The sequence below is a fragment of the Xenopus tropicalis genome, chromosome 5 (genome assembly GCF_000004195.4).
Source record: "Xenopus tropicalis strain Nigerian chromosome 5, UCB_Xtro_10.0, whole genome shotgun sequence".
In the NCBI taxonomy this organism is placed as follows: Eukaryota; Metazoa; Chordata; class Amphibia; order Anura; family Pipidae; genus Xenopus; species Xenopus tropicalis.
In genome coordinates, this window is record NC_030681.2 from 159,885,362 (window position 1) to 159,900,471 (window position 15,110).

General features: G+C 48.4%; 1 protein-coding gene across 2 annotated transcripts; it reads right to left on the reverse strand.

The window, feature by feature from the left end:
• Positions 1 to 124: 124 nt before the first annotated feature.
• clu (clusterin) lies at positions 125 to 10,477 on the reverse strand. 2 transcript variants are annotated; one of them, NM_001004936.1, is given in 9 exon segments: positions 125 to 382; positions 808 to 974; positions 1,654 to 1,883; positions 2,258 to 2,371; positions 2,770 to 3,184; positions 3,850 to 4,020; positions 5,336 to 5,484; positions 5,866 to 5,972; positions 10,407 to 10,430. In NM_001004936.1, coding segments are annotated over 8 exon segments (1,338 nt in total). In that variant the 5' UTR covers positions 5,945 to 5,972; positions 10,407 to 10,430; the 3' UTR covers positions 125 to 369.
• Between the last annotated feature and the right edge of the window lie 4,633 nt (positions 10,478 to 15,110).

Sequence of the window (15,110 nt, forward strand, 5' to 3'; positions counted from 1 at the left end):
CTTGCCCGGAGGCCAATCAAGAGGGGGAATATGGATGTGTCCCTCATGGCTCTCCATACATCCTTTATCCAGGAACCTTTCCCCACAGGAACTGTGACCACAGCAAAGGCCCCGCCTCTCCATACACAATATTACAGGCCATTTATTTGTCGGAATCCTACAAAAATAATAAAAAAAGCAGCATGTGGCAGTAACAGTAGTAACGGAACAGTATGAAGAGTATCGGGCTCTGGCGTCAGGAGGTAGCGGAGGTATCAATACGCTTTGCCTATTGCTCGGGGGCGTTGCCATAGGGGTCGCGGACCTGTTCTACGGAAGTGGCAGGAAGAAGCCGCCGATGGGGCCGAAGCAAATCCCACCGGTGTCGGGTCAGGCAGCCTCACTGCAAAGAGTAACGGGGGGGCAATAAGTTTCCATGTACAGGTAGGGTATGAGTAACAGGACCACCAGGTTAACATCAACAGGTTAACTGGGTGGCACTCAGTGCAAGGTTCAGGTAGTGTTTATGGGTGAGAGAACCTTTGCTAATAGCATTTAAAGGCAAACTATACCCCCCAAACAATGTACTGTAGGTCTGTACTGTATAGGTGCCCATGGGAGACCCCCACTTACTCTCATCTTAATTTCCACCAGGATGCAAACTGCCTGCCCTGATTGGTTTCCTGATGGAAAACATGGCTGGCTGTGCTAGTATTCATCAATGGCCAATGACCCTTACTGCTTAACTTTCCCTTGAGATATAATAGCCCCTCTAACTGCCGCCCACTGCCATGTCAGGCTTACAGGTAAGTATCGGCCAAGACTTACACAGCTTCCGCTTTAAACCTCTTAAGCGCTTCCTCGGCCACCAGTTCCCCAAACTTCGGGTCATCCATGGAGATGTATCCGGGCAAAGCGAAGGTTATTGGGTCGGAGTCGAAGACGTTGACGGTCACTTTGGTGTCGGAAGGAGACTCTCCTTCCTTGGAATAGATCTAATGAACATAGAGACGTAAGGAATGAGTGGAAAGGGGCAGAAGGCAAGAGACGGGCCATAGTGTAGAAGGTCTCCGAAGGGGCATCAAGCCCTTAACCTAATGCTCATGGTGGGACTTTCTACACGTATTAAGATCAGGGCATTAAATGAACATTGCTCAGTTTGGGTCAGAGTCAAAGACGTTGATGGTCACTTTGGTATCGGAAGGAGACTCCCCTTCCTTGGAATAGATCTAATGAACACAGAGAAGTAAGGAATGAGTGGAAAGGGGCAGAAGGCAAGAGACGGGACACAGTGTTGGCTTTCTGAAGGTCTCCAAAGGGGCATCAAGCCACCAACCTAATGCTCATGGTGGGACTTTCTACACGTATTAAGATCAGGGCATTAAATGAACATTGCTCAGTTTGGGCCCACAACTGCTCAGTGGTGATGCACTTGATTTAGGAAAATGGTTCTGCCCAGTGAGCCCATTGGGTCCATTACAGTTACCTGATATACAGGAAGTAGGGCTCAAATCCCAAGTAACTCTAGGACCTCTGGCTTTGTGGCCCTGAGAGAGAACCTTTAGCCACATTCAAAATGTCTCTGTTGAACTTGCCAAGGTGCCCAGAAGGTCCTTGGTACCAGGAAGCCACCACACCCCGGCCATTGGAGGAATAACACAATGCACCACTTACAGTGGAAACTTGGAAGATCCCATTCTTTCTGCCCTGGGTCATGTTGGTGAATTTGGAAAGCCACCCAAACTGCTTGTTCAGCTGCTCCAAGATACCGGTGGTGTTGAGCATCTTCTCCCGGAACTGTTCCAAGAGGTCGTCGTACTCCCTGGTGAACCTCTCGGCGAGGCGCAGGGAGTCCTGAAACACCTCCTGCAGCTGCTCCTGCACCGGATCCTTCCCGGAACAATCTAACATCCAGATAATGAGCCCCATGTGATCAAACGGAAAGTAAAAAACTTCATAGATTTCATTAAATTAAGAAACATGTTTTTGAATGAGTGTCTCAAGGCCCCGGTGTGGCCCCCAGAGATGTGTATGGACCCCCCGCCATGCCCATGACATCATCAGGCTGCTACACATGACATCATTATTACAATTATACTATAAGGGAAATAGTGGGCAACACTGGCAAAAAATAAATGCCTTGGCCTTGGCCATCTGCTGGCAGAATGCGGTATTGCAGCAGGTCCGTTCATCTATTTCTGGGGCTCAATGCATTTCCACAAATAAGAGCATTCATGAATGTACTTGTCAGTACTTATCTACAATGTAACCTACTTACCTAATGCTAAAATCTCCTTGCATTTCTCACACTTTTCCTGCATCTTTAAACAGCCGGCTGAATTGCGACGCAACTCCTTACAGACCAGTTTGTCATCGGATTCATCGCCATTTCCTACATAGGAAACAACATTCATTGGGGGTGGGGAGGAAAGGAGATCTCACCATCAGCATAGGAAGGGGTTCCTTACTGTAAGGGCAGTCAGGTTATGGGGTTCCCTACCAAGAGAGGGGGAATGAGTGATACATTGGGGGGGGGGGAGGAAAGGGGATGTCACCAGCAGCATAGGAAGGGGTTCCTTACTGTAAGGGCAGTCAGGTTATGGGGTTCCCTACCCAGAGAGGGGGAATGAGTGATACATTGGGGGTGGGGAGGAAAGGGGATCTCACTATCAGCATAGGAAGGGGTTCCTTACTGTAAGGGCAGTCAGGTTATGGGGTTCCCTACCCAGAGAGGGGGAATGAGTGATACATTGGGGAACCCTGGGAGATGGCACACAGTATAATACTTACCCCTTATGGAGCCCAGTCCTTCCAGCCTTGGGGCAAAGTGGTGACTTCTTTCCATCATTTTCTGTGCAGCCTCTAAGAGGGACTCGAAGTCCCCAGAGAAATAGGGGTGGAACGAGGGAGACCTTGCCCGCCGAGACTCAGCAAATGGGAACCCGACTCGCTGGAAGGGAAATGGGTTCCACTGAGACCCAAAGAAGTCACTATGGAAGGAATTACTGAAGAACGGCTTCATTTGCCCAAAGGCTTTGATGCTTTCCCTGAAGAGCTCATCGACACTGTCCTCCACCAGACTGTAGCCCCCCTCAAGGTCATCCAGGGTCATAGACTGCTGCTCTCCCTCCTGGGTCAGCGAGTTGATCTGCTGTCCATTGATTAAAATGGAGAATGGAGAAGATTGGTTCAGGAATTCCTCAAACTGCAACAGGAAAGAGAAATGTGGAATGAGCGAGTTATAGGCCTGGGTGGTCCCCCAGCTGATGGTACAACACAACCTCTAGCAGCACCCTTGCATCCAAGGCTCTGGTCTCCTTACCTTACCAGGAGATACCTGGTGGTCCAGTGAGCTCTCTACTCCACCCAACCAGCTGGCCTCACTTATCTGCCTCCACCATGGCTTTCTTGTCTTCCTGAGGGCCACTACAAGAAGTTCTTAGCTAGGTATTATTCCCAATCACAGGGGGGTGTCCTCCTGTCCAATAATAGAGCTGTGGGCTCCATTTATTGTCTTATGGCCTTCCTACATGCTGAACATTAGGGCATCTTACTTCTAAGGACCCTAAAGACCACTTATGATGGATCAGGAAAGAAGACAGGCCCACCTTATGGTGGACCAGGAGAGAAGACAGGCCCACCTTATGGTGGACCAGGAGAGAAGACAGGCCCACCTTATGGTGGACCAGGAGAGAAGACAGACTCCCTCATGGTGGAGCAGGAGAGAAGACAGGCCCCCTTATGGTGGACCAGGAGAGAAGATAGACCCCCTTATGGTGGACCAGGAAAGAACAGTGAGTTGAAGGTTCCCTGGTGGTACCACCCAATAGCAACGCATTCGGACAGACTACAGACAGGTGTCAGACTTACCTGGCGCCCCACCAGGCCAGAGCCGCTCCGGCAGGTTTTGGAGTAGAACCTCACACAGGTCTGTTTCAGGCAGGGCTTGCACTCCTCCCAGAGGGCCAACATGGTCTCGTTACACACCTCCTTCTTCTCCGCAAGCTGCTGCTCCGTGTCTAGGGCTCTCTTTAGGGCTTCCTGCCGGAACCAACGGGATCAAATGGGTTTCAGTCAGAAACTGCCCAGAAACTGTACATTCTAGAACTATTGTAGAACTACATCATTGTGAGACTATCTTCTGAAGGTGCTTCTACTGGTAGATATAATGGATCGTTTTAAGATGTGTCAGATGTGTCTGAAAGGTCCACAAAGATAAAAGCATTGGAGTAGTGGAACTATGTTCCTCTGTATGTAGCAAGGGGTTTTGTGGGGTTGATACATGTTCTCTTTGTCTCTTGCTTATTCTAGGGATTGGATGGATAGATAGATAGATAGATAGATAGATAGATAGATAGATAGATAGATAGAGATAAATGATAGATAGATAGATAGATAGATAGATAGATAGATAGATAGATAGATAGATAGATGATAGATAGATAGATAGATAGATGATAGATAGATAGATAGATAGATAGATAGATAGATAGATGATAGATAGATAGATAGATAGATAGAGATATATGATAGATAGATAGATAGATAGATAGATAGATAGATAGATGATAGTTAGATAATAGATAGATAGATAGATAGATAGATAGATAGATGATAGATAGATAGATAGATAGATGATAGATAGATAGATAGATAGATAGATAGATAGATAGATAGATAGATAGAGATATATGATAGATAGATAGATAGATAGATAGATAGATAGATGATAGTTAGATAATAGATAGATAGATAGATAGATGATAGATAGATAGATAGATAGATGATAGATAGATAGATAGATAGAGATAGATGATAGATAGATAGATAGATAGATGATAGATAGATAGATAGATAATAGATAGATAGATAGATAATAGATAGATAGATAGATAGATAGATAGATAGATGATAGATAGATAATAGATAGATAGATAAAAGATAGATAGATAGATAGATAGATGATAGATAGATAGATAGATAGATATAGACTGATAATTCTATGGAATGGATGATCTAGGGGTTAGATAATTCTATGGATTGGATCATTCCATGGACTAGATAATTTTAGGGGTTGGATAATCCTATTTACTGAATGATTCTACGGATTGGATGATTCTATTGGTTAGATAATTCTAGGTAAGGGCTAGTTTTATTGATTCTAGGCATTGGATAATTCCATGGACCTCAAAATTTAAGAGACTGGATAATTCTACGGTCTGGATGATTCTAGGTATCAGATAATTCTCTGGAATGGATATTTCTATGGAATGGCTACTGGATGGGTGTTGGATGCCTCTAGGGTTTGGATAATTCTATGAATGATTTTAGGGATCTTTCTAGGGATGGACATCACCTCTTTGTTCTTTTTGGTCTCCTCCAGGTTCCGCACAATCTCCTGATGTTCCGTCCCGGTTCGGTCCATGATCGATTTCATCTTTTTCACTCCCTTTACCGCATTTTCCACCTGTTCCGTGATGTAGCGACTCCCCTCGATGGATATTTCTGGATAAAGGCAGAGAGGTGACCTTCATGCCCCGGCGCTCGGCGTATTGGGTAACAGCAAACACGCCCACCCCAAATATAGATCATTGATTGGTGGGCAGAATCTGACATCTATTGACTCACAACGAGCCCTGTTGGGAGTCAGAACTGACTGTACAGCTACAAAAAGCTACTGAGTCGGGTTGGAGCTGCCATACTGCACCCATGTTCCACCCCTATAAACACAATGGGGCTCATTTATCAACACTGGGAAAATTTGCCCCGGCAGTAACCCATAGCAACCAATCGGTAATTTGCTTTTTATTACAATAAATGCAACAATTTTATTGGTTGCCATGGGTTACTGCCCAGTGTTTATAAATATGAATCACTTGCACTTACGGTTCAGGTTTTGGGGTGGAGGATTCGCCGCGCCGACACCAACAAGGAGCCCCACGAGCAGGAATGGAAACGTGTCCATCGCGTTCAGCGCAGTTTGGTGCTTTGTACTGAAATATAATCAGAGAGACCCTCATACTCCTGTAATAGGGGCCCAAGCCCACCTGTGGATTCCCCTGTACTAAGCACAATTCAGCAGGAACAGCCCCCTAAGTTTGCCCATAGCCTGTACAGAGAGATACCATAAAACTATGGCACATAGGGATTCCCCTGTACTAAGCACAATTCAGCAGGAACAGCCACCTAAGTTTGCTCATAGCCTGTACAGAGAGATACCATAAAACTATGGCACATAGGGATTCCCCTGTACTAAGCACAATTCAGCAGGAACAGCCCCCTAAGTTTGCCCATAGCCTGTATAGAGAGATACCATAAAACTATGGCACATAGGGATTCCCCTGTACTAAGCACAATTCAGCAGGAACAGCCCCCTAAGTTTGCTCATAGCCTGTACAGAGAGATACCATAAAACTATGGCACATAGGGATTCCCCTGTACTAAGCACAATTCAGCAGGAACAGCCCCCTAAGTTTGCTCATAGCCTGTACAGAGAGATACCATAAAACTATGGCACATAGGGATTCCCCTGTACTAAGCACAATTCAGCAGGAACAGCCCCCTAAGTTTGCCCATAGCCTGTACAGAGAGATACCATAAAACTATGGCACATAGGGATTCCCCTGTACTAAGCACAATTCAGCAGGAACAGCCCCCTAAGTTTGCCCATAGCCTGTACAGAGAGATACCATAAAACTATGGCACATAGGGATTCCCCTGTACTAAGCACAATTCAGCAGAAACAGCCCCCTAAGTTTGCTCATAGCCTGTACAGAGAGATACCATAAAACTATGGCACATAGGGATTCCCCTGTACTAAGCACAATTCAGCAGGAACAGCCCCCTAAGTTTGCTCATAGCCTGTACAGAGATATACCATAAAACTATGGCACATAGGGATTCCCTGTACTAAGCACAATTCAGCAGGAACAGCCCCCTAAGTTTGCCCATAGCCTGTACAGAGAGATACCATAAAACTATGGCACATAGGGATTCCCCTGTACTAAGCACAATTCAGCAGGAACAGCCCCCTAAGTAAGGAAGGACACCAAGGCTGTAAATCTGTTTATTATTATTATGATGTGCCCAGCGCCACCCTCTCAGTGCCAGGCAGCAGTGGGTACATAATTGGCAGAGACACAGTGTTTCCCAGGGGCAGTTACATAACCCCCCCCCCCCGCTTTATGGCCACGGGTCACTGCCCGGCACAGGGAAAACATCCGGCTGTTCCTAATATTAATGTGGAAACCTGCGGAGTCGGAACATTCCAGTTATTATTCCAGCAGGGGGGATAACAGCCCCTTTGTATTCCCTCTCCCAGAATCCTCTCTGCTCCCCTCACTGGTCAGCTCCAGCTGGCGGCCTGAGGGACCATGTGACCCCCTTGTTTATCCTGAGTCTCTATTGGCCAAGAATGGGCCGGACACATATTGGTTGTAGTCACTTGGCAGATAATGGGTAAATAACTGGGAGGTGCCCCGTGTCCTGCCCCGGGGGGGGGGGGTAATAGGGAGCAAATGTATCACTGCCGGTGGGCAGTTACTGATCTGTGCCCCCCCCCCCAAGCCAATCAGCTTCATTTACATGTAAATAGGGACTGCCCCACCCACATAGCATTATAAATTAAAGGGGAACTTAACATAAGTTAAAAAAAATCTTCAAAATACCCATTCATCCCTCATTCCCATTGGGTTTATAGTTATGTGTAACTGTCACTGTGTCTGTCCCTTTCCCTTCCCTGCACTGCTGGTTCTGACTCCTGATACAACTCCCCAATATCCATTCATCCCTCATTCCCATTGGGTTTATAGTTATGTGTAACTGTCACTGTGTCTGTCCCTTTCCCTTCCCTGCACTGCTGGTTCTGACTCCTGATACAACTCCCCAATACCCATTCATCCCTCATTCCCATTGGGTTTATAGTTATGTGTAACTGTCACTGTGTCTGTCCCTTTCCCTTCCCTGCACTGCTGGTTCTGACTCCTGATACAACTCCCCAATACCCATTCATCCCTCATTCTCACTGGGTTTATAGTTATGTGTAACTGTCACTGTGTCTGTCCCTTTCCCTTCCCTGCACTGCTGGTTCTGACTCCTGATACAACTCCCCAATATCCATTCATCCCTCATTCTCACTGGGTTTATAGTTATGTGTAACTGTCACTGTGTCTGTCCCTTTCCCTTCCCTGCACTGCTGGTTCTGACTCCTGATACAACTCCCCAATATCCATTCATTCCTCATTCTCACTGGGTTTATAGTTATGTGTAACTGTCACTGTGTCTGTCCCTTTCCCTTCCCTGCACTGCTGGTTCTGACTCCTGATACAACTCCCCAATATCCATTCATTCCTCATTCTCACTGGGTTTATAGTTATGTGTAACTGTCACTGTGTCTGTCCCTTTCCCTTCCCTGCACTGCTGGTTCTGACTCCTGATACAACTCCCCAATATCCATTCATTCCTCATTCTCACTGGGTTTATAGTTATGTGTAACTGTCACTGTGTCTGTCCCTTTCCCTTCCCTGCACTGCTGGTTCTGACTCCTGATACAACTCCCCAATACCCATTCATCCCTCATTCTCACTGGGTTTATAGTTATGTGTAACTGTCACTGTGTCTGTCCCTTTCCCTTCCCTGCACTGCTGGTTCTGACTCCTGATACAACTCCCCAATACCCATTCATCCCTCATTCCCAATGGGTTTATAGTTATGTGTAACTGTCACTGTGTCTGTCCCTTTCCCTTCCCTGCACTGCTGGTTCTGACTCCTGATACAACTCCCCAATATCCATTCATTCCTCATTCCCATTGGGTTTATAGTTATGTGTAACTGTCACTGTGTCTGTCCCTTTCCCTTCCCTGCACTGCTGGTTCTGACTCTTGATACAACTCCCCAATATCCATTCATTCCTCATTCTCACTGGGTTTATAGTTATGTGTAACTGTCACTGTGTCTGTCCCTTTCCCTTCCCTGCACTGCTGGTTCTGACTCCTGATACAACTCCCCAATATCCATTCATTCCTCATTCTCACTGGGTTTATAGTTATGTGTAACTGTCACTGTGTCTGTCCCTTTCCCTTCCCTGCACTGCTGGTTCTGACTCCTGATACAACTCCCCAATACCCATTCATCCCTCATTCCCATTGGGTTTATAGTTATGTGTAACTGTCACTGTGTCTGTCCCTTTCCCTTCCCTGCACTGCTGGTTCTGACTCCTGATACAACTCCCCAATACCCATTCATCCCTCATTCTCACTGGGTTTATAGTTATGTGTAACTGTCACTGTGTCTGTCCCTTTCCCTTCCCTGCACTGCTGGTTCTGACTCCTGATACAACTCCCCAATATCCATTCATCCCTCATTCTCACTGGGTTTATAGTTATGTGTAACTGTCACTGTCCCTTTCCCTTCCCTGCACTGCTGGTTCTGACTCCTGATACAACTCCCCAATATCCATTCATTCCTCATTCTCACTGGGTTTATAGTTATGTGTAACTGTCACTGTGTCTGTCCCTTTCCCTTCCCTGCACTGCTGGTTCTGACTCCTGATACAACTCCCCAATATCCATTCATCCCTCATTCTCACTGGGTTTATAGTTATGTGTAACTGTCACTGTGTCTGTCCCTTTCCCTTCCCTGCACTGCTGGTTCTGACTCCTGATACAACTCCCCAATATCCATTCATTCCTCATTCTCACTGGGTTTATAGTTATGTGTAACTGTCACTGTGTCTGTCCCTTTCCCTTCCCTGCACTGCTGGTTCTGACTCCTGATACAACTCCCCAATACCCATTCATTCCTCATTCTCACTGGGTTTATAGTTATGTGTAACTGTCACTGTGTCTGTCCCTTTCCCTTCCCTGCACTGCTGGTTCTGACTCCTGATACAACTTCCCAAGGGCAACACAATGTAATAATATTACGCGGGGACCAAGGGCATATTGTGCCCAAGAGGTCACTGTGCAGCCGGGGCCCCGGCCCTTTCCCTTTGCCCTAAGAAGAAGCTGTGGCTGAAATTAAACTGTGGCCCCCAAATATCACTGGACTACAACTCCCAGCATGCATTTGCCCTATTATATTTGTGCTGGGGGTGCTGGGAGGTGTACACTGGGGGTATGAGACTAAATTGGGCACAAGGGGTTAATGGAAGATTCCATTAGCATTGGTGGGTGCAGCCCAAATGGTACCCGGGGTGCTGGTTCTGTTCTGTTATAGGCACAGAATAAGCCAATGACTATATAATATGCTATGGGCTTAGGAACCTCGTCTGCCTATTGCAGGTAACATTGTATCTCACATATTAGAGTGTAAGCTCTATGGGGCATCTATATCCCTATGCAATGCGAATGCCTGATGTACAGCGCTGCAGTATATGTGGGTGCTGTGTATATATATATATAGATGCTAATAGTGAGTGCGGCCCTTACCTGGGAGAGAGAGCTGCGAGACACCCAGACACCAGCACTGATGAGACAGAGATGCTCCCGGGATTTATATAGAGAGGCCCCCCCCCCCCCCCCCCCCCCAGTGACTCAGCAGCTCGGAATCCGCTGGCAGAGACTTCTGGAATTGTCTCCTTGGGCAGCAGCGCCCCGGGTTTGCCAGCAGGGGGCGTCCTGGCACTGTCTCTGCCCTGGAACTGCCCTGTCAGCCTGCTGGTACTGTGCCCCCGGTGTAACTAGGGGTTACTGGGCCCTGGAACTGCCCTGTCAGCCTGCTGGTACTGTGCCCCCGGGGTAACTAGAGGTTACTGGGCCCTAGTACTGCCCTGTCAGCCTGCTGGTACTGTGCCCCCGGGGTAACTAGAGGTTACTGGGCCCTGGTACTGCCCCGTCAGCCTGCTGGTACTGTGCCCCCGGTGTAACTAGAGGTTACTGGGCCCTGGCACTGCCCTGTCAGCCTGCTGGTACTGTGCCCCCGGGGTAACTAGGGGTTACTGGGCCCTGGAACTGCCCTGTCAACCTGCTGGTACTGTGCCCCCGGGGTAACTAGGGGTTACTGGGCCCTGGAACTGCCCCGTCAGCCTGCTGGTACTGTGCCCCCGGGGTAACTAGGGGTTACTGGGCCCTGGAACTGCCCCGTCAGCCTGCTGGTACTGTGCCCCCGGGGTAACTAGGGGTTACTGGGCCCTGGAACTGCCCCGTCAGCCTGCTGGTACTGTGCCCCCGGGGTAACTAGGGGTTACTGGGCCCTGGAACTGCCCTGTCAGCCTGCTGGTACTGTGCCCCCGGGGTAACTAGGGGTTACTGGGCCCTGGAACTGCCCTGTCAGCCTGCTGGTACTGTGCCCCCGGTGTAACTAGGGGTTACTGGGCCCTGGAACTGCCCTGTCAGCCTGCTGGTACTGTGCCCCCGGTGTAACTAGGGGTTAATGGGCCCTGGAACTGCCCTGTCAGCCTGCTGGTACTGTGCCCCCGGGGTAACTAGAGGTTACTGGGCCCTGGCACTGCCCTGTCAGCCTGCTGGTACTGTGCCCCCGGGGTAACTAGGGGTTACTGGGCCCTGGAACTGCCCTGTCAGCCTGCTGGTACTGTGCCCCCGGTGTAACTAGGGGTTACTGGGCCCTGGAACTGCCCTGTCAGCCTGCTGGTACTGTGCCCCCAGTGTAACTAGGGGTTACTGGGCCCTGGAACTGCCCTGTCAGCCTGCTGGTACTGTGCCCCCAGTGTAACTAGGGGTTACTGGGCCCTGGAACTGCCCTGTCAGCCTGCTGGTACTGTGCCCCCGGGGTAACTAGGGGTTACTGGGCCCTGGTACTGCCCTGTCAGCCTGCTGGTACTGTGCCCCCGGTGTAACTAGGGGTTACTGGGCCCCCAGGTTCTGCCCCCTCTGTAGTTACCCCCCTGTGCCCGACACTAACCAAGAGCTGACATTTTAAAGGGTAAATATAGCTACTTTCATGGCAGGGTCAGAAGCAGATGCTTTTATTATGATAATATACTCCCCCCCCCCATATAATGACTGGGGGTGTCTGAGTGTCGGTCGGACCCGGGTCAGTATCACATTAGGGACCAGAAGGACACGGACACCTGGGCCCCGAGCAGCACAAGCAGAAGGAATTGCCCAATAACATGTTTCCCACCCGCGGGGGGGTCAGAACATCTGCCTCCCTCTGGGCTGAGTCTTGTGACATCCCATAATAACAACAACAGGATCCGGGAAACTCCACATTCTCTGCCCAATCACCCAAGGCCTCCCCTTACAGGAATCTGAGTATCACTCATGTATTATAAGGGGTAATGTACCCCCTACTGTAAATGATAAGGATATTAGCAGTCACTGAGGGGTTCTGTGCCCATATAAAGGCACAAGGCTGCAGGCTGAGTTATACAGGGAACTCTGAGTATCACTCATGTATTATAAGGGATAATGTACCCCCTACTGTAAATGATAAGGATATTAGCAGTCACTGAGGGGTTCTGTGCCCATATAAAGGCACAAGGCTGCAGGCTGAGTTATACAGGGAACTCTGAGTATCACTCATGTATTATAAGGGATAATGTACCCCCTACTCTAAATGATAAGGATATTAGCAGTCACTGAGGGGTTCTGTGCCCCCCATATAAAGGCACAAGGCTGCAGGCTGAGTTATACAGGGAACTCTGAGTATCACTCATGTATTATAAGGGATAATGTACCCCCTACTGTAAATGATAAGGATATTAGCAGTCACTGAGGGGCTCTGTGCCCCCCATATAAAGGCACAAGGCTGCAGGCTGAGTTATACAGGGAACTCTGAGTATCACTCATGTATTATAAGGGATAATGTACCCCCTACTGTAAATGATAAGGATATTAGCAGTCACTGAGGGGTTCTGTGCCCCCCATATAAAGGCACAAGGCTGCAGGCTGAGTTATACAGGGAACTCTGAGTATAACTCATGTATTATAAGGGATAATGTACCCCCTACTGTAAATGATAAGGATATTAGCAGTCACTGAGGGGTTCTGTGCCCCCCATATAAAGGCACAAGGCTGCAGGCTGAGTTATACAGGGAACTCTGAGTATCACTCATGTATTATAAGGGATAATGTACCCCCTACTGTAAATGATAAGGATATTAGCAGTCACTGAGGGGTTCTGTGCCCCCCATATAAAGGCACAAGGCTGCAGGCTGAGTTATACAGGGAACTCTGAGTATAACTCATGTATTATAAGGGATAATGTACCCCCTACTGTAAATGATAAGGATATTAGCAGTCACTGAGGGGTTCTGTGCCCCCCATATAAAGGCACAAGGCTGCAGGCTGAGTTATACAGGGAACTCTGAGTATCACTCATGTATTATAAGGGATAATGTACCCCCTACTGTAAATGATAAGGATATTAGCAGTCACTGAGGGGTCTGTGCCTATATATTATATGTTATATGGATCTTTAGGTCCAAATGTAGAACATTCCCCGGGGGAGGGGGGCTGTGCCACAGAATGACACCAGGGGGCGCCAGTGCTCTGCCAGATTCCTACAGAACCAATAGATGTTTATGGAGCAGTTGAAATGAACATTGGGGTCAGTATGGTTCCTTTCCCATAATGCCACTGTTTGGCTTGTTTCCCCAGAGTTCAATGCTTTGTGCCCCCCTACGATTGGCCGCACTCAGCAGCTACTAATTATTCTATACTTATCCGATTCACGTAAAGGCAAAGTAAATAATTCCACCTCTAATTCCCTTAAATAACAGCGCTCGGGGCCCCCCTCCCTGATACTCAGGGCTGAATTTAGAGTAAAGGGGTAATTGGGGGATAATAGTTATTGCTGAACTACATTTCCCAGCATCCTCCAAGGTACACAATGAAAATATCCAGCAATTACTCCCAATCATCTGCCCCTTCCAAAGATTGGCCCTGCCACGTGTATAAACAAACTATATTTGCACCTAATCTGACATTTACATTTTCTACTTCAGGGTTTGAAACGAAGCGACAACGAATGAGAAACACAATGAGGGAACCAATAAATACTTCACAGACAGGCTACTATCTTGTACTGCCCCCATCTTGCCCTACTGCCCCCATCTTGCCCTACTGCCCCCATCTTGCCCTACTGCCCCCATCTTGCCCTACTGTCTCCATCTTGCCCTACTGCCCCCATCTTGCCCTACTGCCCCCATCTTGCCCTACTGTCTCCATCTTGCCCTACTGTCCCCATCTTGCCCTACTGCCCCCATCTTGCCCTACTGTCTCCATCTTGCCCTACTGTCTCCATCTTGCCCTACTGTCTCCATCTTGCCCTACTGCCCCCATCTTGCCCTACTGCCCCCATCTTGCCCTACTGCCTCCATCTTGTCCTACTGTCTCCATCTTGCCCTATTGTCTCCATCTTGTCCTACTGTCTCTATCTTGCCCTATTGTCTCCATCTTGCCCTACTGTCTCCATCTTGTCCTACTGTCTCCATCTTGTCCTACTGTCTCCATCTTGTCCTACTGTCTCCATCTTGTCCTACTGTCTCCATCTTGTCCTACTGTCTCTATCTTGCCCTACTGTCTCCATCTTGCCCTACTGTCTCCATCTTGCCCTACTGCCTCCATCTTGCCCTACTGCCCCCATCTTGCCCTACTGCCCCCATCTTGCCCTACTGTCTCCATCTTGCCCTACTGTCCCCATCTTGCCCTACTGTCCCCATCTTGTCCTACTGCCTCCATCTTGTCCTACTGCCCCCATCTTGCCCTACTGTCTCCATCTTGCCCTACTGTCCCCATCTTGTCCTACTGTCTCCATCTTGTCCTACTGTCCCCATCTTGTCCTACTGTCTCCATCTTGTCCTACTGTCCCCATCTTGTCCCTACTGTCTCCATCTTGTCCTACTGTCCCCATCTTGCCCTACTGTCTCCATCTTGTCCTACTGTCCCCATCTTGCCCTACTGTCCCCATCTTGTCCCTACTGTCTCCATCTTGTCCTACTGGCCCCATCTTGCCCTACTGTCTCCATCTTGTCCTACTGTCCCCATCTTGTCCTACTGTCCCCATCTTGTCCCTACTGTCTCCATCTTGTCCTACTGTCCCCATCTTGCCCTACTGTCTCCATCTTGTCCGTACTGTCTCCATCTTGTCCTACTGTCCCCATCTTGCCCTACTGTCCCCATCTTGTCCTACTGTCTCCATCTTGTCCTACTGTCTCCATCTTGCCCTAC